The 27,251-nt window shown below is 45.8% G+C and overlaps 2 protein-coding genes across 2 annotated transcripts in view; one reads left to right on the forward strand and one right to left on the reverse strand.

Annotated features, from left to right (window-relative positions):
• Positions 1-19,154: 19,154 nt before the first annotated feature.
• Positions 19,155-27,251, reverse strand: part of LOC146178409 (uncharacterized) — a 34,361-nt gene continuing 26,264 nt past the window's right edge. The window contains exon 3 of the mRNA XM_084578245.1: positions 19,155-21,078. Coding sequence (XP_084434371.1) covers positions 20,927-21,078 — 152 coding nt within the window. The 3' untranslated portion in view covers positions 19,155-20,926. The remainder of the gene's footprint in view (positions 21,079-27,251) is intronic.
• Positions 23,394-27,251, forward strand: part of LOC146178410 (uncharacterized) — an 85,481-nt gene continuing 81,623 nt past the window's right edge. Inside the window, exon 1 of the mRNA XM_084578244.1 lies at positions 23,394-24,269. Coding sequence (XP_084434370.1) covers positions 24,258-24,269 — 12 coding nt within the window. The 5' untranslated portion in view covers positions 23,394-24,257. The remainder of the gene's footprint in view (positions 24,270-27,251) is intronic.

The following is a 27,251-nucleotide window of genomic DNA, read 5'->3' on the forward strand; positions in this document are numbered from 1 at the left end:
TGGTTCGCAAACCATCGGGCCGCCATTCCTTACTGGACTCAATTTACCATTCAGCTTCAGCAGATCTTTGCAACGGTGGCCACCGGCCACGCAGCTTACCTACAGAAATTGAACAGTCGCGTGTAGCTTATCGCGGAGAGTTACACGTCACATATTGAGGACGTACTCGCCCTTGTTGGCGTGTGAACACCATCATGCCTGAAACCGACCGGGTCCACCATGTTCTGAATAGACGATTTCAACAACCATCATCTGTTGTCGACATTTGTAAAACCTGCCAGCTCTTATATTCACTTCAGTCACACCGTCTCCCGAACACCTGGCACGATCGTTTTTCCTCAGGCGCCAACCTCCGCGCGATGACACGATCCATTATCCGCGAAGAACTGCTGAAGTCTTCCCCAGAAATTGTATCCTCCCCTGCAAGTTTTTCTAATCTGCGCGCCGGGATCAAAAAGGAACTAGTTTCTGTAACACGTCCGTCTTTACAAGAGAAACCAACCAGCAGTTACACGCCTACGTCTTCTGAGGTTGCTGCGGCTCCCCCTCCTCCTATGCAGACCTCCTGCTCCAGTCCTCCACAGTTTAGCATAGCCACCGTCTCGCATCACCCACCCCCTCCAGTATCCAGCCCAACTTCTATTAATTAGTGGCGATACCGTTCACCCAGGCCGGTCCGCTTCTACTGCGGCATTCGCGGTCAGGTTGCTCGAGTCTGTCGCCGGCGCATGTGGGACGAGCGACATCTCTAATGGGACATATTCGACGTGAGGGCACGTATGATAAGTCCCCGTATCGACAGACTTACGCTGCTGCCGACCATCATCGCCCACCTCCTCCGGCACCGCAATCTGAGAGAGCGTCCACGGGCCGGCCCGCAAGGCGACGGTCACCATCTCGTTATCGTCGCTAAGCCGTCCCCCCTTCGACCAGAATCGTATATCTCTGACCGCCGTACGGAAAACTTACTGTGCAGTTTCCGAAGGTGAAGCTGCACCATCCGCGCATCATACAATGCATTTTAAACCAACCAAAAGACAAACACAGATAATAGCAGCGATCAAGGCGAGGCTGTACTAACAACTGATGATTTATTGAAGGAAAGAAGACAATGAAGACTTGCGCAGAGATGCGCGCGCACAAACCCAAGCCGGTGAAATGACAGAGAGAATTCAGAGGCATGGCCTAACTATCGATTTATCTAACAGAGTGAATTCCTTACTATGGAGGTTAACCGACGCCTTAGCCATACATGTGTCCTTAGCCTTAGCAATGTAAAATGCCTCAACTATCTCCCTACAGATTTGTTCTTCATTTCCGTAATCTACACCCGCGTTGCTGAAATCTGGCGTGCAAAGAGACGGGTCATCCTCCGATTTACATTCCCGAGAAGTAATTACATCACCTACTCAGAGAAACACAATATATGATAAAGCTGCCCAAGTGAGAGTGTAGCTCAACGAAAAAACACGCACAATTTTCGGATATGGCGTAGTAGTCATCAAATATTTGAGAATTAGCGCGGGCTACATTGTTATCACTTTTTGATCGAAAGAATAAGTGCACTGGACTGCAGAAAGTCCACTGCAGATGTTAAAAGAAATGCTCTTTGGTAAAATATTGGCCCTCACGCCGCAGTATGGCAAAGATCAGCCCCTGTTTATGTATGTCTTGGACTCAAAAGGAAGATGAGCACACGCTGGTGTGTCCCTACAGACATGATCGTTCAAGCTGGAAAAACGTGCTTTTCAGAAAAAAAATGGGAATTTTGTAGGCTATAACAAGGTCCGAAAATATTATGCAGGAGGATTCATCTTTTATTTCCGATACAGTTGTTCCGTTATTCGGTTATTATTCTACTCGGTTATCCGGTGATGTAGGATCGGCTGGGAAGTACACATAAGAAAAGATGGACCACTGACTCAGAAAACCGGGCCTCGGTGTTGGCGATGCGCGTCAGGCTAGTGACGACGGATATGATTAGGTGTGTGGGGAGGGGGGTCGTGAACTGGCTACCTCTTAATATCTGATTGGTAGCTCGCTGCTTTGGAAATTGCTACCACCGCGCTGACATTAATTTCAAACAAGATGATTGACGGCTCCTAAATAAATTGGTACAAGGTCTCCCACCAAATAGTTTATTTCGCAAGGGGCGGCAATGATACTATAGTTTTCTTTTATTTTTTTTATTTTTTTACCGCAGACTACTCCAACTAGACAACCTTTTTTGGCCAGACATGCTATGATGAAGGAAAGATGAACTATATTAATGCAGTTTCACTGGTGCTAATACTTTTGTTTGCCCCACAAAAAACTTCGACATAGACAAAACAGTAAAATAAATGTTATACTAACAACACAATTGGTGCCCTAATTGACCTGCAAGGAGCAACAGCACAGCGCCGAGGACTACACAAGAATTACGACCACCGTATGAATGTGTGAAATAAGCGCGGTGAAATAAATTTTGTCATTTCATGGCGATTAAAGGTCAAGGTCGAGGCCCAGCAATTCGTAGTACAGACGCGAGGAAGGGCCAAATTAGCCCTAACTTCTCCAATCTATGCCTGAAAAGGTAGGAAAGGAGCTCTTTCTTTTTTCACTGCCCTTCTACTGCATGCCTCCTTGTTGTATATATCTGTGAGTCTTCATGAAGAAATAAAAGACGAATTGCGAAATGATTATAACCAGTGTTCTCCAACGTAAGCCTGAAAAGGTAGGATGGGATCTATGCACGTCTTCCTATTGTATATATCTGTGAGCCTTCATGGAGAATTCAATGACGCATTGTGCAATGATCCTCACCGGTGCTCTCCTCATCAGATTGGCCCACTAGAAATGGAAACTCCATGTCTGGCTCCGGCAGCGGGGGTCTCCGCAGACCAGGTTCCAAGGTTGTTGCCAGTCCAGGTACTAAAAAGAAATGAGAGCCCTTTCTTCAGGCATTGTCTGCATTAGCCCGTCTGGAAAGTATTCCCGTCTTTTTAGTAAGCCTATGCAACCTCCAGACTGCTTGTTTTCAGTCTGAAATAAATTCTTCGGCCATTAAGCGAACAAACATGTACGACATGTTAGGTTCTTTGGGCAGCGATATACCGGTCTGTTTTTTAGTTGTATCTGAATTTAGCATAATTAGATGATTCCATAAGTTTATTTTCCTTTTTGTCTTCACTTCCTTTTCTTCCTATCATTGTCTGCTTGCTTTATTTCCTTTGGTAAGTTAAACCATGCCAGGAGTCAAGCTCCGATGTTCACCTATATAGACTGAGTGGAGCAAGGAACTGAATGGAAGTACTGATAGGAGAGTATCAATTGGCAAGTTCTATTTGGTGTGCTATTGTTTCGGCCCGTACAGCTGCGGTGTTCAAAAAAGAATACGCTCGATCGCTTTATTCACCATCACTGATACCAATGCTTAAGACAGTCAGAAAGGTGGCACTGAAAGACAGAAGTGCACTATTGAAAGAAAACGTAATTAATGAGTAACCTGGCCTACGGGTTACGCAGTGATGAGGAAGAGGTCTGTACAACCATTGCAAGTGGAGCCCGTCACATCTCACGACAAAAACAATAAACGGGCTACGATATAAATTTTCCCCTTTTATTATATACTGGAACAGTAAAAAAAGCTGAGTGTTAAAGAAGTGGAGTAAAAATAAACACACCCAAATAATATTTCTGAACACGTTTGAACCGATTCGGGCGCGGTCGAATCGGTTCGGGCCGGAGCGGAATGTACCTCCGGAGCAGGAACCGAACTCAAAAGGCGTGAACCGGAACAGAACTCGAAAAAATTCCGGTTCGACACCCTGATATGTACAAAAAAAGTAAACAGTAAGAAATTAATAAGCGTAGGGTAGCTGGACAAAACTCTGGTTCTCAAGTCTAGAAAAGTTAGCAGCCCGATGGAATTGTTGTCTATGGAACATGCATGCAGAAAACCTTTGGACTTTGGAAGGTCGGCGAGAAAACTTTGCTCTGATCGCCTAATACCGTACTACGTACGTAATAATATTTTCCATTAGGTCTAAGAGCGCCAGAAAGACTGTTTGATTTAGAGCTTAAAATCTTGATAGAAAGGTCTTCTGCTTTTGATCTTCCTCCGTGGAAACGTATACGTTTAACTTTTCTGCTATTAATTATTAATGAGGATGACCGTGTGCTTTCGGGGTTACGTGAACGCGGTACTTCAAATTACGCTGCATAAGGTTCATTCTGCAGCCTTCAGCGCGATTAAAATGTACATCAGGTGAAGTTAGAAGTTAGACCCTCTGTCATTCTGCTTTTACAAGGAACTGTAAAGAATTTTGGTGCCAACAGTCTTTCATTTTGTCTAATCTTTCCGGGTTTCAGACGAAAATAAAAATGAAGGCGAGTTTTGTAATTTTCGCCTAACTATATCAGACACGAAACTGCGTCCAAACCGTTCACCCTCCGACTACACGAAAACAAATTCCGGGCATAGGCCCGTCCGCGTACGGGTCCAATACAGGCCAGGAACCGCAAATTCAAGCCTATAGGCTCGCTCCATGCCATGCGAAACAGTGCATGTAAAGTCTGGGAATGGCTGGGCACTGGCTTAGGGATAGTATAGGTGTCGAGCTTCATCATTAGCCGACCCTTGCGAGTAAAGTGGTAGGTTCTACATGAGTAGATTTTTTTACTGGCTCATGGACGCTCACTACTCCTACTCACACAGACAAGCGTGAGTAAGCTTCTATGTGCATGAATTCCATCGCTGCAGGATAAAAAAAAAAATTATCTCATTCTTTTTAAAGGACTCGTGTTCCTTACAAACGGCATCAACAGTGATCTGCCAATTATTGACTGAGCACTTAGAAGCAACCGATTTCTTATCGGATGTTCAACATGGATTCAGACGCAGTTTATTAACTGTTTCAAAGCTGATTACTTCATGCAGTGACTTCTTTAGCGGCTAAAATTTTTCTGGATTGCACTAAAGCCTTTGACAAGGTTCCTGACAGCAAACTCATAATCTTCACGCAGCCGGAATAACTTCTAACCTTACTGACCTTGTAAGGGCATACTTAGATAACAGGTATCATTATGTCTGTTGTGATAACCATTGTTCAGATGCCCTTCCTGTCACATCCGGTGTCCCGCAGGGATCAGTTCTGGGGTCTAATCTATTTTTGATCTATATTTACGACATAGTGAACGTGGTGGATTCTGAGGTAAAATTAAAGCTTTTACGGACAACTGCCTTTTATATACAACAATGAACTCTACAGAAGATCAAATTAACCTAAAATTGGGGCATGTCTCTTACTCATGAGAAGTTCTCGGTACTCCAAATATCTAAAAAGTAAACGGAACATTCACGCACTATAGGCGGAGCGAAGCTGAGAGAATCTTCAGTTGTGATATGCCTTGGAATTCAAATCGCTGACAACTTGAGCTGGGATACATACAAAGGGATACGTATATTGACACTGTATGCCCGAATGTCCTCAAGTCCCTCTGGTGTTTGCGACGTAAGCTTTCCAAATCTCCATTGCGGGTGACGTTGGCGGCATATAGGCTTTAGTGCGGCCTTGCCTTGAGTATGTGTCGTGTGTGGAATCCGTTTAGAAAATATACCAAAAAATATAGCAAAATTGGAAGGAGTGCAAAGGATCGCAGCTCAATTCATTTACAATAAATACAAAATTGAGACTGTAAAACAAATGATCAAGTTTTTTGGCTTAAAATAACTCCAGGCGGGACGCAGAGAAGCGAGACTGAAATTGTTGCGCCTAATATTTAATATTCTAATCAAAATCAATAATCCTGAGTGCATTACCTCTGTTTTTCGCGCAAACACACGTTTTAACAATGGCAAAATGGTACAACAATATCGTACACGTAGGTACTCATTTTTTGTCAACACCATTGTAAGCTGGAGCAAACTTCCGAAATGTGTAGTGGAAAGCCAAAATGTGGAAACCTATTTTGCTAACCTGAGAGCCATGAGTGTGTGACATTCGCAATCTGTCGCGCAATATGTATGCGTATAATGTAACATGTACATGAGAGCATCACGTATATGTGTATGTAGTTGTCTTTGTATAGTTTTTATTTAATGTATTATCTTGCGCCCACCCCTGCTTGGAGTCAAGCGACTGAACAGTATTAATGAATGAATAAATAAATAAATAAATAACTCAGCCGTTGTATGAAGGCCACGTTACGTGAATTGGATGAGGCAGGAAGACAGACATTAGAAAGAAGAGAGAAATGAACATCAACTGCGCCTTGTTAACACCAATGACTAGAATTTCGCCACATTTTTGTCACACTGCATTCCGCCAGATATTTAGAACCAACTTGAGCTCATACACCTATTGTCATTTGAGAGTATAGGAACGAGTTACCGGCGTTCATCTGGCATACTGTCACGTGGTGGTGACAAAGCCGATGACACAAATGAATAGTGCACTGACGAGAACTCTTTATTGGGTTAACTTGCGTCCGCTAAAGAACTAAGCGAAACGGCGGCGGCGTTAGCGAAATCGGGCTCAACGGCTATCGAACAAAAAATGCCCGTTTCACTCGTCAGCGCTCAATTTAAAAGCGGCGTAGAAACATATAGATATAGCCACGAACAGTGACTAGCACAACCGAGAACATAGTAGAAATACAAGCGTGTGGCTGGAATCCTTCAAGTAGAACGAAAGGAAGAAGATGGTTTGCACGGTATGAAAAAGAGCTGAACAAGGGTAAATGGGGTACGCCTCAGTTCGCAGATGAGCCAACGTTTAGACAAGTGTCTTCGTCTGGGCATAGCGATCATCACTGGCAGGGGTTTAAACACGCTTTTGCTTCCGAAGAAGAAAAGCTGGGGAGGGGAAAGTGGGTGTGAAGGAGCGGGGAGGAGAGGATGGGCGAGAAAAAAGTGGGTCATGAAGTGAAAAGATACATCTCGAATCATCTGCCGCAACAAAGGAAATGATTAAGCCGCGTCTCGAGACAACGAACATGAACAAATAAGGAATACAGTAGTGATCAGAGCACTATATTCACAATGATAAGACCGCATGTCAGCGGCTGTCGCAATAGAATAAATATTTGGATGGTTCGCGGCAGTAGAACGGATGCGCAGAGCTTACAGTTGGTTGCGGCTTCCTCTCCAGTGCGACTTCTCTCCCGCCAGGAATGTTGGCGGAACGGCGTAACGAACGTGCAAGACGCCATGGGGGAGGGTGGAGAGCTGTGCTCTTTAGAATGGCGCCGCCTATGGAAAGAGAGAACAGTCGTAATATAGAGGGATGTACACCTACGGACACGGCTTGACGCCACAATTTACAATGCCTGAACGCAGCGTACAATGGCGTTCTCGCCTCTTCACAGCCTTTTCAGCTTTTTGTTTCAGAAGAAGCCAGTGAGGCTTTTCCGAGACACCTTTACTTTTCCGTACACGTTGGGTAACACTACCGGTAAAATATCAGAGATATGAAATAGATATCAACCATAATTTCAAATCTACCGACGTACTTTCCGCCGTGTGCTGTTCTTTAATTGGCCTATAACGAACCAACTGTCAGGTTTCACAGTAAATATCATTGTATTATGAAGCCCTTTAAGAGCGTAAACTGTTCTGTTTGGCGATTTCTGTCAGTCTGTCGGCGGCTCCGAATTGAAGATGCTGGGCCCACCGCGGTGGTGCAGTTCCCGGGTTCGATCCCGGTCGCCGGTGGATGAGAATCGAAGAGGCGTCTATGTGATGTGCGATGTCAGTACACGTTAAAGATCCCCAGGTGGTTGAAATTACTCCGTTCCGAAGCCCTCCACAACGACTCCCCTTTCTGTATTTCCACTGTCACTGCCACCTTACTCCCTCCTTCTAAGGCGCGGTTCAAGTGTCCACAAAGCAAATGTGACAGATGCTGCGCCTTTCATTTCCTGTGTACTAATTACTATTGTGAAAGCAATAGTACGCCAGGCCTCACCGGAAATTCTTGGCCGCTTGCAGGGGCACGCCAAGAACGCGACATTGAGAAACGTTGGGGATTGGAGAGTCGCCCAAGGTAAGGGATATCAGCGAGTTGTGAGCTTGTTGATAGGAAGTGTGAGTCAAAAGTAGGAGTTTTGAATTCTCGGGTGCAAGAGAAAGGCCGGCATAGTCAAGAAAGAAATTATATCCAATCCCTGCTGAATGGTGTCTTGAACATGGCCAGGAGATCTACGCGAGCGCCAGTGTGTTGTCGTCGGTGTAAAAATGTGCTGAATATCGGGAGCAGACAATTACTGATCGGCAAGAGGAGCCATGGTGATAATAAAAGGGGTGGGTAAAAGAACGGCACCCTGCGGGGTACTGCGGGTGAGACGGTGAGGTGTAAAAGTAAAGTCCGATGCTCGAAAATGGGCCTCGCGATTAGAAAGAAAATGCTCGAACGTAGTTATAGATGCGGGGGCCACAATTGGTGCTGGAAATGCAGGTAAGAATATGTTCATGGGAGGCGCAATCGAATACCTTGCGGACATCGACGGTGACCAGGGCATAAAGCTGAGAGCTATTACAGGTGAAGAAAGTATGCTGAATTATGAGAAAAAGGTCCTGTGCAGACACGTGACGACGAAAATTAATTAGGGTATTAGGAAGCGAGTTCGAAGCTTCCGAATGCCGACCATTGTTTCTAGACTTGCCGACACAGGAGGTCAGAGAAATGGGCCGGAGATTGGAAAGGGCTGAAGGCTTATCAGGTTTAGGAACGAAAGAAATAAGTGAGGAAGTTCAGGACGATGGCAGAGAACCTTCTTCCCAGGCGGTGTTATAGATGTTGAGGAGGTGCTCTTTTGCGTTATGGGGAAGATAATGAAGAGCGGAGTAAATGATTCCATCTTCACCGGGGCCGACCGAGTTGCGTTAGCAAGAAGTGCAGTTTCAAGCTGGCACAGTGTAAAAGGTGCATCGAGGTCATTACTCGCACAGTCTGCATAATCAGGGTAAAAAGGGAACAGAGGGGGTGGGAGGAGATAAAGATCTGCAAGGGTGGTGAAAACCTCATCGGGAGACTGTGTAGCTAGGGCTTTACCGAGAGTCGAGGGATTGACAGTGGTGGTATGCAGGAGGGCTCGAAAAAGGCCCTAGGTTAACTTTTATGAAGCGCTTGTCGACATTGTTGTATAGGGTATTCCGTCGAAAATCCTCAAGCGTAGCACAATATCCCACGATATCGTCTCGCAAATTTGAAAGCGAGATCTGCAATTGGAGGTTGCGGGGTTGCAGTCAGGTTCTTCGGAAAAGTTTTTTGCGACGCTTCCATAACCTGATGAGATGGGGGTCGGGGTCGGAAGTGGGATATGCAGCCCTCTCCACGCGAGTAGAGGACGAGGTTGCTTGGAGAAGAGCATAGTCCACTGCTCATAGGACATGAAGGAGGCAGGGGATAGGAGGGAGCGAAAGGCATGCCAGTCGGTATGTCGAATGCGCTGCTTTCGGGGTGGGATCCGAAGAGGTATAGCTTAACAAAGTTGTTTACTGGGCTAGTTGGTATCGCATCATAACTTTAGGAAGCGCTGAGGCAGACCTACACGAGAGAAGCGGACGGGACAAACGCTTCCCGTGCACTTTGTCCCGTCCGTTTGTCCCGTCCACTTCTCTCGTGTACGTCTGCCTCAGCACTTTAAAACGCTATGATCCGAAAAGGGACGGCGATAGAAATATTGTAGTGGTAACTAAGAAGGGTATCGGTAGTGGCTTCCACTAAGGTGAAACAGCACCAGAGCAGTAAGTGAGGTCAAGGGGGCTTTTTCGGACCCCGTTCGCATCGCGAATTCAGTAAGTCTACCTTTATTCAGCTTGAACCAGTGAGCCTTCGCGACCTCTGATCGTGTGTCTGTCTCGTAACACGGACGTCCTGAGTTCGACTTACACCCCCACTCAAAGTTGACCCAGTATTCATTTCCGCTCAATTATTTTCCTTCAGTTACGGAACTTCCTTGAGAATTTTAGCGTTAATCTGAACATTTCAAACTGCTTCTGAATTTCCAATGGAGATATTTCGTTAACGGCGAATAAAGACGACGCCGACTTCTCTACGATACAGAACTGTTAGCGGCATTGCATTAATAAAGCGATGTGATTATAAGACAGCTGTGCTGGCACGATGTAACGGCGGGTGGCGCAGAAAGTCTCACTGGATCGAGGTGCGTCACCATGAGCACATACTAAAGAAGACTACATAGCAAAGGCATGCTAAATGACAAAGAAATAAAACAGTGATTATTCTGTTAAAATAATTGATCTCTCGATGCGGCATACCCACAGAAAAGCAGGGCTCAAAAATGCAGCTCGTCATTCAGCGCTTCCTTGTAGCATAACATCATGCTTCAGGCTACCATAGAAAAAATCGGCAGGATACTGAAAACGGAAATCGCCCCCGCGAACATCGCCAATCCACGCAGCGACGCATGAGCAGCCGCAACTCGTATCCCGGAAGGTCTTTTGAAAACGACCGGTTCACGGGGAGTATAGGTATACAAGGCAATGCAACTTGCGCATACACAGATTGACTGCTCTTTGCGATGGCTGCATTTTGGCCAAGGAGATGGCACTCCCTGCAAAATTAGTCGGTCTGCTGCAGTGTGTGAAAACGAACTAGAGGCGACATTTTCTCAATTTAGCAGCTCTAGCCAGTCGTTCAAGTTCATTTACTTCACGGCAACATTAAGTAAAATATGACATTTTGGCCTGCTAGTGAGGTGCGAATAGAGGAGAACTTTCCACGCAGGAGCCTTCTTTTTTATAATCCCGTCCAATTCTCTCGTGCAGAATTTCAAGTTGCCCCTACCGTTCATGTCGTTGAAGGCTATTTATGCAGGAAAAGTGAAAAAACATTCGAAGGCGTAAGATTACTTCGCTCTCACAGTATGCGCTTAATAAAACGCCGAGGCGACTTCTGTCACACTTCCACCAGGCTTTCTCAGTATGAAGAACAGTTTCATTAATCCATCAAAATTATTACGAGTGGAAACGAAGGAAGAAAATGATATAGATTTAATTGCACCAATTACATGAGCAAGCCTACTTAGCCGGCAACGCATTACAAGCTTTCAGTTTACGTCCACATTAAGCGGTCATTGTTTTTGTCAATATAAATTGCCTTTCTTAAATAAACGATGAGCGTAATGTTGCTAAACTTCAGCCTAAGTCAGTGAACTCCGCCTAAGTTCTAGAAGTACTCAACAAGTGACGAGGTAATGCGGTTCCTAGAGCAGCCTTTTTAAGCAGGTAGTTATGAAAGCCTAAGAGATGACGCGAGTAAATATCAATAAGGCCCCTATGCGTAAGCACGGCAAGTCCCCCCCCCCCCCCCTCATATGACAAAATTTACACTATACGCTGGTTTCCCAACTAATTAACGGAAATAGACTGAGCACGTATTGCGACACAGGTACGTTTCGGCACAGGAGTTTGCATCGCTAAAACCGCACCACACCTGCTCAAGATGAGGCTCAGCAAGAGCGGCACGATGATCACCAGGGACCCTGGTGGGAGGCTTTCTCTGATATGGTAGGCCACGTGGAGGGCTGCGGCGATGCTGGCGCAAGTTCCCATCACACCCGACACCTTGAGTGTCTTTTTCTTCCGTCAAGGTCGACTGCAGGCTCCTGCTGGAAGAACTTTTCCTGGGAAACAAAGTGACTGATGGATCGCTTTGTCTGCAACTACAAACCTTGTCCTTGGGGACCAATAGCCTAATCTTCTTATGGGCCAAAAAAACCAGCACAACACACCCATCTAGAACGGAGACTGTGCAATACATTTGTTTTACACCATAGCAGCTCGTCAGTATCTTCAATGTAGGTCCTGCTTTTCATTTCGGCCTCACGTTAGGCACTCATCGATAACTAAGTGGCTTTGACGGGATAGCGCTGACAATGTCATGCAATCGATTCATGGGTCAGAGGCGAAATGTCTGGAATACTAGTTTCGGCACGCGCAAACACTCCATGTCTAATTCAATGCAGTTGCATACGCTGTCTTCCCTTAAGCCACGGTGTGACACTGGGGCGCATAACGACATGAAAACCATTTTATGCATTTGCTCATTATTGTTTCCGTGCTTTTAATATGAAAGCCCTTCAAGGATGCTCTACAAGGTTTCATCAGTCGTTGTTATAAGGAATGTTTTCAGAAAATGCGAAATGTTCCCGTATTATGAACCTCATAAAACAAGGAAACAATTCATGTGGGGCCCAAACCGTCATATCCATAAAGATCAATGGTATCACTATGTAGCGTTGAAATTTCTAACTCGCTGTAGGCGCATGGATTGCTTTGACTCGATAATTAAGACAACGTTGCAATATAGAAGCTGCTAGTTGCGAGCCCCTCTCAACTTGCCCCATCATCTCTCTGTCTCTCCTGAAGCGGTCTTGTGATAGAGCATCCGCCTCGCATTCGGGAGGTAGCAGGTTCGATTCCTGGTGCCGACAGGTACCCACCGGTTCCTAATGAGTAAAAGATTTCCCCCAGCCTGTTGCTTGAAGGGGACGGAATGCTGGCGCCTGCTCACGGGTTAGTTAAGACAACGAACTGAGTTAAGTCATCGAGCAAGAGGTCGGCGATAGATCGCCAGTAAATGAACCGGAACTTGAGAAAAGACATTGGTGGAACAAGTATTTAAAAATGTTCCCAAAAACATCTGTGAGGGCGAAATGTGCTGTGACGTTTTGAGAGATCTATCCAAGGCTATCACGGCTGTACGGTATCCTGAAGCACATTTAAGTATGTGGGTCTGTTATGTGCATTTGAAGGAACAACGCTGTTTAACGTGAAAGAAAAGCCCTACCGCTTGTTTCTTACGGATGCCCGAGACAGAAAACGAACGCGCAACATAACGGCATTTAAGTCTCATTTAGTTTCCCTTGAGCCCGGGTGGAAACATTAACAACTGATAATTTTTGCTTTTTATCTCAATCGCGGGGTATGTATTTATCGTAGTACTCAGTTTTGTTTGGCAGGCTAGCAACTGGGAAGCATGGCACACATGCGTTTCTTATACGTTCTAGAGAAACTAGCGTCTACTCGCGGGACAGACCACAACGGATGCTCAACGGAGATGATGGGCGGGCACTCACGTTTCCTAGAGATTATGTGTTCTAAAAGAGGCAGTTGCTGTGGGTCGACGAAATCGAAGAACACCGCCTATGACGCTGGCGCTTTTCATTGTCGTCTTCGCGCTGGGCAGACTGCACTATGTAGTTAGAACAAGTACTACAAATGCGTTAGAATATTCTTCGGAAACGGATGTTCATATAAAAAATGTGCAATATGTTTACTAATTATAAAGTTACGTCTAGGCTGCTGCACAAAAACAAGAAAGAAAAAACAGTTGCCTCTCTGGGCGATCTAATGCCTATTCAGCTCCTATGCAGTGAATCATGAATGTTGTGGCAATACTGCTGAAGGAAATCTGAAGAGGCTGCTAAAAACAGCAATTTTGTCCTGCGCTCTTCGATGCAGAAATACTGCAGTAAGTATCTCACTGACAGGAGATTAGCGAGCGAAGGGGCCTCATCGGCCTAACATGAAACAAAAAGCTACCGCAGGTCCTTTTCTGCCGCCCATGTCGGTATGTGCCATTTACCAAGGAAGAAGACGGTATCTTCTCCCGACCAAGGCTCTTCGCCCTGGTTGGCTTGTCGTCCGGCGGAGTCGTTACCTCTCGAATGCTTTCTTCGAAAAGGAGGTAGTTCCGTCCTGATGCAATGGCGCAACAAAAGTGGTTCGCTCCACAACTCTGTATGCTTTTATTATTTCGGAGGTTAAACGGGAGTTCTATTTAGGTCAGGCAACGTTCAGTGCGTGAGTAATCTTTTAGTGTGCGTCAATTTTGGAACTTTGGCTGTCCAAACATTTGTCCTCCCGCACCTTGCTTGTGGGATCGACTGAAGTCAGTAAACCAACGATGTTGCTTGTTTGTTTCGCATGTCCAACCCTTAAGGACATACATAAAAAACTTCCATTGACAAACACTGGCAGGGCAGAACTAAGCCGGAGCAGGTCAGCCAACACTCAATACGCAGGGAGTGTTGCGCCACAGCGCCCAAAATGAAATCCAGTTTTGACCACTTTGTGCTTTTCAGTGTGCTATCTTGGCAGATTGTAAAATGACCGCGATAGATTGAAGTTCCTAATTTTCTTTGCTGCCTCTCCCCCGCATCCAGCGACGAAATTCTAAGTCAGAGAATTCGTAATACAGATCATTGTTTTATGTTCTGGACAATGTTTCAATTATTTTAAGTGATTTGAGATTTGTTACCTCAGGATTGTGTCTTGTCGCTTTTCCTTGTGACAGCTTTTGAAATGTAACATTTTGTTATTTAACACATCTACATTCCTTTAGGTAATGATGGAATGTTATTGCCGGTTTCTTACAAATGCATTCTTTGTAAGATTTGACGTACTAAAAAGTACGTCAAATCTTTCTTAAGTTGAGTTGAAATTGTGGGCGATTCCTCCGCCGAGGGAGACACAAGACACGCACACGCAGTGGGACGTTAAAGAAACATATCTTTATCTCACAGATCTTGATGGCGTCCGTCGAGGCAGGTCCGGAGGGTCGCAATCGGGAAGCAGGCAGGAAGAAGACAGGAACCAAAGGGGGTGAGAGGAACCGGCGCACCTCGCTTTATAGGGTCCTAGCGGGGGACCGGTTTCCCGACGGCGCGCAAGGGTGCGGGCAGTGGGGCAAGCGCACAGGGAGTGCCGGGAAGCGGTGCGGCGCGGGCCCCACATTTTTCCCCCTCTCAACGTCCAACCTGGGGTCCGGCAACGGTCGGGACATGTCTGAGCCGGGGTCGGAGTGCAATAAGCAGGCTTGTCGCCTGGCTGTAGCGGTATATGCCCTCTCAGCTGTTCAGGAGAGCAGCGCCTCAGACGCAGCCACCAGCTCTGCTCAGCTGGTCCGTCAGCGGCAAGGAAGCAGCAGGCGTGGCGGGACTGTTTCTTCTCATCCCTCTCCGGCAGCGGCCACTTCCTCGTTGTCACAGCACAATTGTGGCATCGGCAGCTGCCCAGCAGCGGCCCGGAGCTACTCCTCCACATCACTGTCGATCCTTTTCCACGTAGCGCCATGCCGAATTCTCCGAGTGCAGACGTTTTCACCACGTCACACCTGGCTCCTTGAGGCCTGTACTCCAGGCCTGGAAAGCGGGCTCTAAAGCCAGCATTTCCACCACGTCACACCCGGCTCCCTGAGGCCTGTACTCCAGGCCTGGAAAGCAGGCTCCAAAGCCAGCGTTTCCACCACGTCACACCTGGCTCCCTGAGGCCTGTACTCCAGGCCTGGAAAGCGGGCTCCAAAGCCAGCGTTTCCACCACGTCACACCTGGCTCCCTGAGGCCTGTACTCCAGGCCTGGAAAGCGGGCTCCAAAGCCAGCGTTTCCACCACGTCACACCTTGTTCCCTGAGGCCAGTGCTCCAGGCCTGGAAAGCGGGCTCCAAAGCCAGCCTCTTTGAAGACGGCCAGCATGGCTGCGCCAGTCATGATGATGGGCCACAAACCACGTCAAACTAGGAGGGTGCCCCCCGTTTAAGTGGCCCCTCCTTGAACCATGCGATGGGTGCGGTCAAAGGCACAGGTCAGCGCAAGGCAAGCTACAGCTTTGTACGCCATCACATCTCAATCCCCCACCGAATAATGTGCACACGCGCCGCCTATCTACGACGAACGAAAAGTACCGGAATCTTGGAAGAAAAGATCGTTGAGCTAGAAGACCGCTCTAGAAGAAACATTATTGTCTTTGGCGTAACCGAGAAAGACGAGGAGACACACGATGATTTGACGGAAAGTGGAATTGAAGGAGTATTTAGGAAAAGCTTGGTAGGGAGCCGAGCAGCTGCTTGCCCAGGCACACGAGGCTGCTGTCGAGCAGCTGCGTCAGAAATAGTACTACCAAAGGGACAAGAATGACGAACTGAGCACCAAGAACAGGGAAGAAGTGGTCGAAGCTACTCGGCCGTATGAACGAAAAGCCGAAGCCCAAGCCAAGGACTTGAGCACAGAGCTGGTGACACTGAAGAAAAGTCACGCAATGGAAATCTAGAGTCTGGAAAGGAGGTTTTGGCTGAGTGTGAGCGGAAGGGGCGGGAGCTGTTGGAGCGTTTGCTACCTGTAGTCAAGGTCGATGGTGGTCAGGCCTACTCAAAGTGACTGTTGTGCATTGAGAGGGAGCTGCTAGAAAGGCTCAAGAAGCAACAGCTGCAGCATGGTATGGGCGACCACATCGCACTGGAGAGCAACGGTCCCTCCGCTGCAGATGTGGAGCACCCGCGGCAGCTCACCAAGCCCAACACTCGGCTGGACAAAGATGTCTCTAGAGGGCGACGCTTCGAAAATAGCGAGGCGTTCAAGTTGAAGGCTGGGATAGCAGTTTTGGTTTTCGCCCTAGTTGTTACAGGGAAGAAGACCTCATGCGAAGACACAGACCAGGCACCAGCTGAAGATGCTGGACAGACAGAACCAACTCTGAGCGTACACAAGTCCAACCTTTCGCCTGAGCAAGAAGAGCCCTCTAAAACGGAAGGATTCGATGGAGAAACCAAGGGCGATATCAAGACTGATGAGAGCAGCAGCGGCGAGGGTGAGCAAGGGGATGAGTCCACGAATGTGGAGACCAATTCCACGGACTTTCACACTTTGACTGGGATTTGTTTGAACTGGGACTGGGATTTTTGTGATCCAACGCGGTGAATCAGAAAACGCAAGACATGCGCGGGGGTGCGACGAAGCGAAGGAGAGAAAAGAAGGGTTCAGCGATTCCTCGGAAGTTTCTCCTCAACCTGTGCCAGAACACTTGGTGTTGTCGTACACGAAAGAGCCGTCTACAAGCAGCTCCGCGATTTACCTGGACAATTTGGTATCAAACGGGACCTCAACGTCATCAAAGCGGGATGATGCTTACCACGAATCAAGCTATGTTCTTGAGAACCGGAATTCGGAATGCCCAGAGGCTTATCTAGAAGATCTCGATGCATTTCTCAAAGAGTGCAGCGCCACTATGGAACTACAGCAAAGCGTCGAGGCACCGTTGCTCTGCAGTCTGCGGCCATTGCCGTGGGATGGCATCATCTTGAAGCTGCCACGCCCACCGGCTGGCCTACCCGGGTTCTACATGTACTGACTTCGGACTTTCATTTTACTTTCTTGTCTCTCCCCCCACTCCCCCCCCCCCCCCTCCCCCGGTGGAAAGATGTCATGGGGAGCGAGCGCGCGACAGATCATGAAAAAGATCGCCGCTGCCGGTGGTGCTTCTCCGGGTCTCTTGTGTCCTTGCTTGGATTTCTCTAGGCAGTCCGTCGTTCCGGTACTATATATTGGTGATTATTTGAGTGTGTTAAAACTTTATTTCGTTCCAGTCAAGTATCGATGTCATTGTTTATAGGCAACATCATCTCAAAAAGGTTGAGCTCCCACATTATGAGAGCGTTTGGAAAAATAAGCCTTACTTGATGTACTTGAAGCCAACATAGCATACCACAGTTTCTGTAGAAATACTGCCTTATAGGCGAGCTTAAATTCGCCTTGCTTAATGAATTCGCAAAACCATTAGATAGTTTGTAGTGTATTTATGGCAAGATTTTACGAATAGCTTAAGACCAAGTTCGATATATCTCTACTTTGCATGTGCTCACTCAGCCAATCGATTTGCGCTATGGAATTAGCCAAGAAAATAACCACTCGAGAAAATTATTTTTCATCAATGCGCGCTCTGATTTTTGAGGCAGGATGTGGGTCCTGTCATTTACTGGAATAACTCAGCCTCGACGCCAGTCTGTCCAAGTGCACTGCGGAAAAGTATATCTTCAGGCGATGCTCATAAACGATCCGCATATTCTTCAAGTAAATATAGCGTTCTCTGTAGGAGATTGTAAAGCGCGTCGAGTCTCAAGCATGACAACAGTACGCGGGGTGTGGTGGTGGGCGGTTAAAGGGACCCTCTTAATTTCTTTTTGAGCCAGGACCGCATCAATGTTAATCCGGCCCTGGAAGAAGGCGAAGAGAAAGAACCCTCTGTTTGGATCAGACTAGTCTAAGGGAGGCGAAGATGTGAATGATGCTTGTCTCATTGTTTCGGTTGTTCTTTTGTCAGTTCGTTTAGGTTTATTACAACATATGTTTTTCCTAATGCACTTCTGTTAATGTTTTTACCTCACAACCTTATTCATTGTGTTCCGTTCAGTAGACTCCTGCAGCGGCACTTCTTCAAGCCCATAACTTTATTTCGTTCCCATTACTGTATACGCCACGATTCGTGTGTTAATAGTGTTGATCAACTGATGTTGCTCAAAAACAAAGATAAAGTGTGCGACACGTTTGGTCGCAACCACGCGCCACAAATGCCACTCAGAAAAGGCGATAATCCTTCCATTACAGAAAGCATTCATCAGAACAAAGAACATCATGTTTTAAACTAAACAGCCAGAAAGTCTGCCGAATTTTCAAAAGCCCGTATCGAAGATCCTCAACGCACAATTATAGCCACGGAGCAGCAGGTATTATAGTAGCACCGAGCAATACTGAAATTAACTGGCAACAGAAGGATGAAATATATTTGAATCAAAATAGAATAAAGGTATGTAAAGGTATGTAAAGGTAGAGAAAAATAGAAAAGTAATGATAGAGCTCACAAAATTTCATACCAAAAATGGCAGCAGAGCTTCTTGTCTCTAGAACTGCATTAAGAAATGCTCCAGCATTACTTAACTCCTGCGCAATGTTGATATCTGGTATCGTTTGGAGCTGCTGGTTAAAAATGCCAGCATTCTTCAACCGTTTCTCCGGCGCTAATAAATGCTCGCTTCCAGGATGCCCTCATGTCTGGGCAAGTCAGCTGATTGGATGCCGTGGAGGTTGGCTATGCCCGCGACTTCAAATCAAGAGTTGAATTCTTGGAACACCACTCTGGTGCAGAAGTGGGTAAGTGTTAAAAAAGTGTACCATTCTCGAAACAACTCCTCCTTTCGGCTACTCCTCCACTTTCGTATAAAATCTAGTCTGTGCCTCTCGTTCATGCAGTGTAACAAGGGAAACCAATTTCATAAAAGCCTTTTCACCAGTGACTACATGGGCATTCAGAAACTTCGGCAGATTCGAATGCCTACCAGGTGATACTCAACATTACATGCAACAATCGAACGAGGAAGCAAATGTAATAGATTTATTGATCTCAAAAAGCATCTCACACGGTGCACAAGAAAAGGCGTGAGCAAACAGATAGTGACAACTCTCAAGACACGTTAAGAAAGGGTGAGGGGTATATTTTCAATTCCTGTCTTTTTTTTTCGTATCCTAGTACCAGGGCCCGTATTCCGAGTTTTCGTCGTTATCGAAAGTGTCGCTATCTCACGTGACCTCGGGTCATCTGATTGGTGCGAAACGCCGAAACATGATGTTTCCACCTTTTCCGGTTCCGTAGTGGCAACACCTGGTTCTGGCGTTTCGACCAATCAGATGACTCGAGGTCACGTGAGATAGCGACACTTCGATAACGACGCAAGCTCGGAATACGGGCCCAGGATTCTTGTGATAAAATTATTCTTAAGGAAAATGTATACGCTTAACTACCTCGCATATCGTTCACTAAAACGGAGTGCACGCTTTCGCTCATGTGTTCTTCCAAAATATGATTCCAAATATGGTTTCGGAATATGACCGGAATATCCCCTGTGATGAAAACTTTCAAATATGAAAAAAACTATGATAATTTCGGGGAACTTAGGAGCGTTGAAGCGCCATCTTCGCTTCAGTGCGTTTTTATGAGCGCTGGACATACACTGCTAGGGGTGCTAATAAAACCTTATGCTTTACTGTCTCCTCAACAGTACACTAATCAACTTGTGTTTTTTGACCGCCACTGTAAAACGGATACCCGGTGATTCAAACCTTTGAAAGTTCCCGAAAAAGAAGAGAACATGTGACTTTTACGACAACCGTTATAAGCAGCCGTTGGTCGAAAATGCTAAGAACTAATCAAGGCACAAAGTCTTTTTTCACAGCTACCGCGCCTGCACTTATATTTTCCGAGACGCGTTCGACAAATTATATTCTGCACAAGTTCGCAAGCCTGCTTTTAAATCAATAGCGAGGAACGAAACAAATATATTATTTACAACGAATGTGAGAATGCAAAATCTTAGAACATCGACGTTCGCTACCAAACCTCCAGTGCGCCTCCATTGAGCGACCGTGGTACAACTATCGAAGCTCCTCTTCTGCCTTGAATCGTACAAGTGGTGGCTGCAATGTCTGGTAAGCATCGACACATGAGAAAATTTACCATGATCAATTACAACTAGAGCATATGCCGGCAGATACGATAGTGGTTTGAGAAAGTTAATATGAAAGAAGCTTTTAAAGCATTTATTGCAGCTAATATTGCAATTCTAGTTCGTGAACCTGGTACGAGAATATCACCTTCTATGAATACCGCGAGCTCTTAATTATCAGTATTTTTTTTTTTCCTATTCCTGAAAAATACCCTATATTTAAGCACTATTTCAACTTTCACCTGTGTTCATCCCCAACTGTCAGTTCTGTCACATCGTTTTCTTTTTCAAATAGTACGACTGTACTTTGCACCTCGTGTGTGTTAAAAGAACACAAAAAATCCGATTTAAGCTCCCACGGACCTTCACACAAACGGGTGATAGCCATACACTCCTAATGACGGATTTGGCGTCGCTTCCTTGCTATTGTTTTTTTGCTTCCAGATTAAGCCCTAAAGGAAGCCCATAAGCTGACTCCAGTTTAATACCCGACTAGCATACTGAGTTTGGAGTTATTTAGCATCGTCGTCGAATCCTTAGGCTTAAGTTGATAAGTTATATGAGCATTGGAGTGTACAGTAGATGCTGCTGAGTGCAATTTAATGTTGCTGTGGCGCAGAAGCCGTCTTTTCAGGGCATCTCCGCTGTTAGACGGAGCGAAGCGGCCTTTGTCGCAAGGGGCTCGGAGACTGGGGTCTCTGCTGCTGCCCGGGTGGCACCCGGCTCTGTTCCTGGGATGGCACGCAAACACCGTTGTCGCCACGGTTGCGGCGCCGATCTCGGGTCAGTGAACAGATGCCTGCGAGGAACAACAGTTCGCGTAATTCAGTTAACCCCCTTGAATTCTGTTTCAACCCAATCAGAAGGTTTTGGCAAGGCCTGTTACATTGCTCTATCCTCAGCTGCTTATTCGCTACGATATTTGTGCCTGCTCTGTCTACTTTCTAGTGGGCAGGGACATCCGAGCGTCCCGTGAGCAGCAACAACCTGTGGGAATGGAGAACACATGTTAGGTACATTTTTCTTCATTTGGCGGCGCATTACGAACGTTTAGGTTTGAGATGGGTAAATATAAAAAAAGATAATATGAAATAGATCGCACGTTTCGTAACACACACACACACACACACACACACACACACACACACACACACACACACACACACACACACACACACACACACACACACACACACACACACACACACACACACACACACACACACACACACACACACACAGACACACACACACACACACATACATACATACATACATACATACATACATACATACATACATACATACATACATACATACATACATACATACATACATACATACATACGTACGTACGTACATACATACATACATACATACATACATACATACATACATACATACATACATACATACATACATACATACATACATACATACATACATACATACATACATACATACATACATACATACATACATACATACATACATACATACATACATACATACATACATACATACATACATACATACATACATACATACATACATACATACATACATACATACATACATACATACATACATACATACATACATACATACACGCATGCGTGCGTGCGTGCGTACAAAAATAACTATCGTTGTAGACAGCGCGCCTAGAAAACGAGGCATTTGATGAAAAGCTGCTGCGTTAAAAACTTCACAGGCTTTCACGCTAGCTGTGATAAGATTACGAATTTCGAAGCTTTTTCATCATTATCCTTTTTTCCTATGATGAGTAATCTATTTACATCAGCTGCCAGCATTTCTGAAAACCTGTGAAACAAAGCCTTAACTTTCTCATTAGAATGCTAAGCGCTGTACGTTCGTTCACTACCTCACTTTTGGTACACTGTTCGTAAATGGCCAGAAGGAAAGGAATGGAGAGTGAATCCTACTTAGCAAGTCTGCAAAGATAATCGAGTAATTTGCACCTGTTCTTGAGGCGTAGTAACGATACAAGCTGCTACTGCTCTACTATAGTGGACAACCTCAGAGCGCTCACAAATTTAGTGTTGACACAACAAAATGACGTCATCGTTAACTAAGCTGTGCAAAACGCAACAACTATTAGCTGATAATAGCTGATAATAATTTATTATGCGATAAAATTAAGTAACAAAATTACGAGGAACCCTCCAGCTTTCCTGTTGTTTAAGGAACCGTCTAAGTTTGAACACACTTGAGACCCAATCCCGACCTACATCCCCCAAAGAAGAGCAAAGCGTGCGCATTCAGGGGCTACGAAAGCCTTGGAGGCCGTTGAAAGCAACATGTAAAAATTTTGAGTCTTTGGTCAGTGGCACTCTCAGATTCATCAGCTTTCATGAAAACACATGCACTCAACTCTCGCTCTCGCAGCTTCTGTAATAGGGCGATTTCAGCCTTCATTTCACTCTCAGGCCGGATTGCCGCAAATATAGTGTTTACCGGATTGCCGCAAATATAGTGCCGCAAAATATAGTCTTTGCTTTTGCTTAATATTTAAGAAACGTAAACCTATAATCAAATCGTTCCTGTAGACGTCGTCGGACGACGTCTATGTCTTTTCCTTACGTGCACTGTTGCGTAGATAGTTTCATTTTTATTTTTTTATGCGTGGAGTCAGCCCGCCATGCCATAAGCTATACGATGACTATCACACATACCAGGTACGAAAAAAAATACATACATACAAAAAATGTCCAGCGAAGGCGTTCAGACAAGGCCAGTGCCCTCAGAATTGTCGCGTACCAGGTGTTCCTTACCTGTTGTCCCTCCACGTTTTTTTTTTTTTTCTATCTTTCTTTTTCTATCTACCACATATTCAGAGAAGCGAGGAAACACGTGGATACACACCTAGCGAAGATACGTCGCTGCCCCAAGCGCTGAACTCGTCGCCACAAAAAGAACCCGTCCTCGTTTCAGAGATATAAAATAAATAGTAAAATGCGAATAGCAACAAAAGTAATTATGCGCGCTATGAAGCGCGTAGTGTCGGTGCGAGGGAAACGCAGTCGCCCTCGCCACTACGGCGAGTGTGCGTAGCTCCAACGGCGACGGCGAAAGGGCTTAGCGTGCAATGCCGCGCGCCCGATTCGTGGCAGCAGTCGCGATAAGCCTTAAGCCACGACGGCATCGCCTTCGAGGATCTTGTTTTAGCGCAACCTCTGAAGAGACATCTTTTGCGCCCATCCCAAGTAAAAAGTGTTGCCAGCTACGAGTACTGTTTTGAGACGTCTTCTCAGATGATTTAGCCTTTAGCGACTGTTCCGCAGCCACTTCCCGAGCTGTTTTTCCTCTTGCTGGCGGTTTTTCATTCTCCAAGAATTGCAAGTCTAGCAGCCGAAAAAAGATGATCCTACCTACCGACGGCTTTTACTTCATGCTGAGCTTCAAAGTGACCGAATGTGAACGTTCTCTCACGACGTGTAAAAGTGCAACATGGTGGCTCTGGAAGTGAATGACATCCTAATTCCAAGAAACGCCGCGATCGATCTGAGCATATGAACCGCTACATCTTTGCTCAAGAAGAGTTGGTGCCTGGATTGACTGGACGGCGCGTACGTGCCAGAAATGCACTCCTCTACAGACAACTAACGACACGTATATCGACAAAGTGACTATCCGTCATCTGTATTCCCCATCCCAGCAGTAAGCGTCCTAGCAGACGCTTCGAAGACCGGCCGCTACGCATGCAGCCAGCTGAGCGACCCTGTCGAATCCGGTTTTCGTTGGAGCACGTGAGACAGACCGACCGCCATGCTGCCTTTCATTCTGTGAGTGTGCCGAAAAGAGAGCGGAAAACCGGACTTCCCGCCAACGCTGTGAAAGTAGGTCATGCTTGAGCTCGGATCGGGCAGAGTTTCACGTCACACCCGCGAGATGGAGCTGCACCCGTGAGGACTTTGTGTGGTCCGAAACGTCGTCTGCTTCTTGAGAACGACCTTCGAGATGTCTCGTGGAGTGAGTAATTGTTTCTTCTCGCATATCTGTCTTCATGAGCTCGTTTGCTCTTCGCCAAGGCTGAGCAAATGCCTTCATTTTCGCACTTTCTCCCTAACTCTCAACTTTAAAACATTGCCCCTTTCTGACTCGCTCGTACCCACTAAAAAAAATTGCCGAGAGCCCTTACTTCTAAAAAATGTCTACCCTTGAACATCTTACCCTCCAGCAATTTCGCCGTTCATTTAGCTATACCATGGCTCTGGCATGCTGCTAAACTCCGCTTCAAAAAGTGACCGGATTTTGTACGCATATTTTCGGGTGTCTATAAATTGTCGCGCCATCTTAAAGCGCTCAATACAAGCTTTTTGATATTACCGCCATGGCCTTTTGGAAACCAAATTTTATCTCCTCTTTTCCATCTTAATTAACTAAAACGCTGTTATCCTAATATTTTTTGCCGCTACAAGTCCCTTACGGCGCGGTTCAGGTGTCCACAGAGCAAGTGTGACAGATACTGCGCCTTTCCCTTCCTGTGAACCAACCAACCAACCGCCACAAGTCTTCAACTAATATTATTTTCCATAATAGTTGTGCATTTATCAACAATCAGAAAGTCTGAAATTTAGACGTAGTTTCTTTTAATGACCGCGAGTGCCACCACCATTCGTAAACACCGGAATTTTGACTAATCAAAGCCATCGTTTTTTTTTTATATATATATATATACATAGGCTTTATAGGAAGTCTTGCATCTGGTAGTATTGAGGAGCTCTGGTCACAGCCGAGTTATCAACGTAAAAGTGTACTCAACGCGCTCGCTTGGGCTACAGAATTCTGAACTCATGCACGGACGGTTGCCCACTCGATGACCTTGTTACTTGCATATAAATAGTTTGCTAACACTCGATCATGAGCTTATATGAGTACGTGCCTGAACTACTCCATGCGCTACTCGACCACATGGTCGTAGCCAGGGGGGCGTTTCGGTGTCAGAACAACCCCCGAAATTTTCTGAGCGCTGCAGCTCTCGCTCTGAATTCCCATCTCTTTTTGTATCTTTTAACCGCAGGTGTATAAACCCCCGTTAAATATTTCTGGCTACGCCACTGCTCGACCATATCATTCTATGAGTATGCAGCACTCTCAGCATATACGCGTCAAAGTGACAAGCAGTAAATTCAAAACAGGCCAGCGAAGCTTGCTGTCCTCGCACTGAAATAGGTCTTTTATGACACTGCGAGAGCTCTTTGAGGGTCGCTGCTTTTGCCATAGAACCTTGCAAGCGAAAATTTCCAGCAACGCGAAAACATTTTCTATATTAAGACGTGTCAAAAAGGCATGTTCTGAGACAGGTTCACGGACGGCAAGCCCAGAAAGTGTTCTAAACGCTTTTGTAAACTTGGGCTGCTGAGTACTATGCAGCAGTAATTAGTTTTCAGTGCATGCGTTTCAGTCACTACGGTATTGAATAGCTTGTAGCAAGTGTAAAAGTTCAATGTACTGAATCCCACTTCGAAACATTTTTTACCTTGAAGATGCAAGCATCACCTGGGTCAAGGAATTGCGTTTCAGATAACGGGACACTGTAAAATTATTTCCTATATCACGTTTGCTTTCTGGCAAAATATGTGCGGATAATATTTAAGAGGTAGCGAAAATACAGCAACCATGGTTACACAAGAAGAGGCAATCTGGCTACACAGGTAGCCACAGATGAAATAAAAACCATTAACCATCGCAACTTTAACCTCTCGCCTTTATTATGATGTTCGCCAAATTATTTTGGCTCAACGCGGGCTCAGTCACCAAGCACGTTCAAAAATGTACTTCTCTTTCTACATCTGGCACGAGCTGTAGGAAGCTGCGACTGACATTTAATATAATTTTTGGTTGTAGGCTATCCACAACATTAATTAGCTACTCATGCGTTTGTCGTCTGCATGAACCTGAATGGTAACACAAGCCAAAAACATGTACCATTTGACGCAGTAGAATTTAATCCGACCATTACAATTTATGAGTAATATGAAAGTGTTTCTGCGGTTCTTGTTTCCCACTGTCGTCATCGCTTCCGACGTGCGGGATTCATATACATTCAAGAGACCAGCAGTTAGGAAAGCTCTGCGCTCTGAAAATATTTACAACGTATATAAAGCATCTTTCAGAGACCTTCCTCGCCGCCCAGAAGACGCCTTCTGCGGCTATTCGAGCGTGTGCTCTGCACCTACATAGCTCCATAATGAGTTCCCAAAGGATGGTGCAATGGCGGCCAGTCACCCCATTATATAATAGCTCCTTAAATAAAAATGTATCTACTGCAGCTTCATCGCTTGGTCATTACAGCATCGCATTTACACTTCTTTGTTCAACAGTGATGTCGTGGTGTTTCGCTCGTCCTCATACAATGTATACCTCTCCGAGTTGAACAAATACACATCTCAGCGGGCAGGATGCGTCTGAAACACCTAACACACCTGCAACATTCATCAATCCCCCCAGTAAGTACACGCCTCTTAATAATTCGCACCGTTTGAAATAAACAGACCACAACAAATGATCGCACAGCCAAACAAGGGCTAACAGTCCTTGCCTAATTTTCAAACTGCACGTAGCCAGGGAAGCGAGTAAAAATAGCGTCGAACGTTAAAATGAGCATAGTGCGAACTGATCGGGAGTGGGGAGCTCTTCAATCCATGTCGAAAATCACGGTCGCGTTTCGGAAACTGGTTCGGTATCGGCTGATTTCGACTCGATCGCAATCAAACTTCACTACACCACTAATGCAGATGCACACTGAGCTGGGCACCAATCACTATTAGGATTACCTGTGCGGTAGCGATTTGAGCTATATAGCGTAGTGGTTACGGCATTCAGCCAGGCTGCTTCCTAAGCAGACTCGGGCGCATTTTCCTGGACCTTATGAAGGCCAGGGACGTGACGGCACACATAGCAAGCACATGACGTAAACTACATTAGTACGTGCTAAAAACAGCTCGCATA

The sequence above is a fragment of the Amblyomma maculatum genome, chromosome 9, assembly GCF_055883805.1.
Source record: "Amblyomma maculatum isolate TAMU_Amacu chromosome 9, ASM5588380v1, whole genome shotgun sequence".
Taxonomy (NCBI): Eukaryota; Metazoa; Arthropoda; class Arachnida; order Ixodida; family Ixodidae; genus Amblyomma; species Amblyomma maculatum.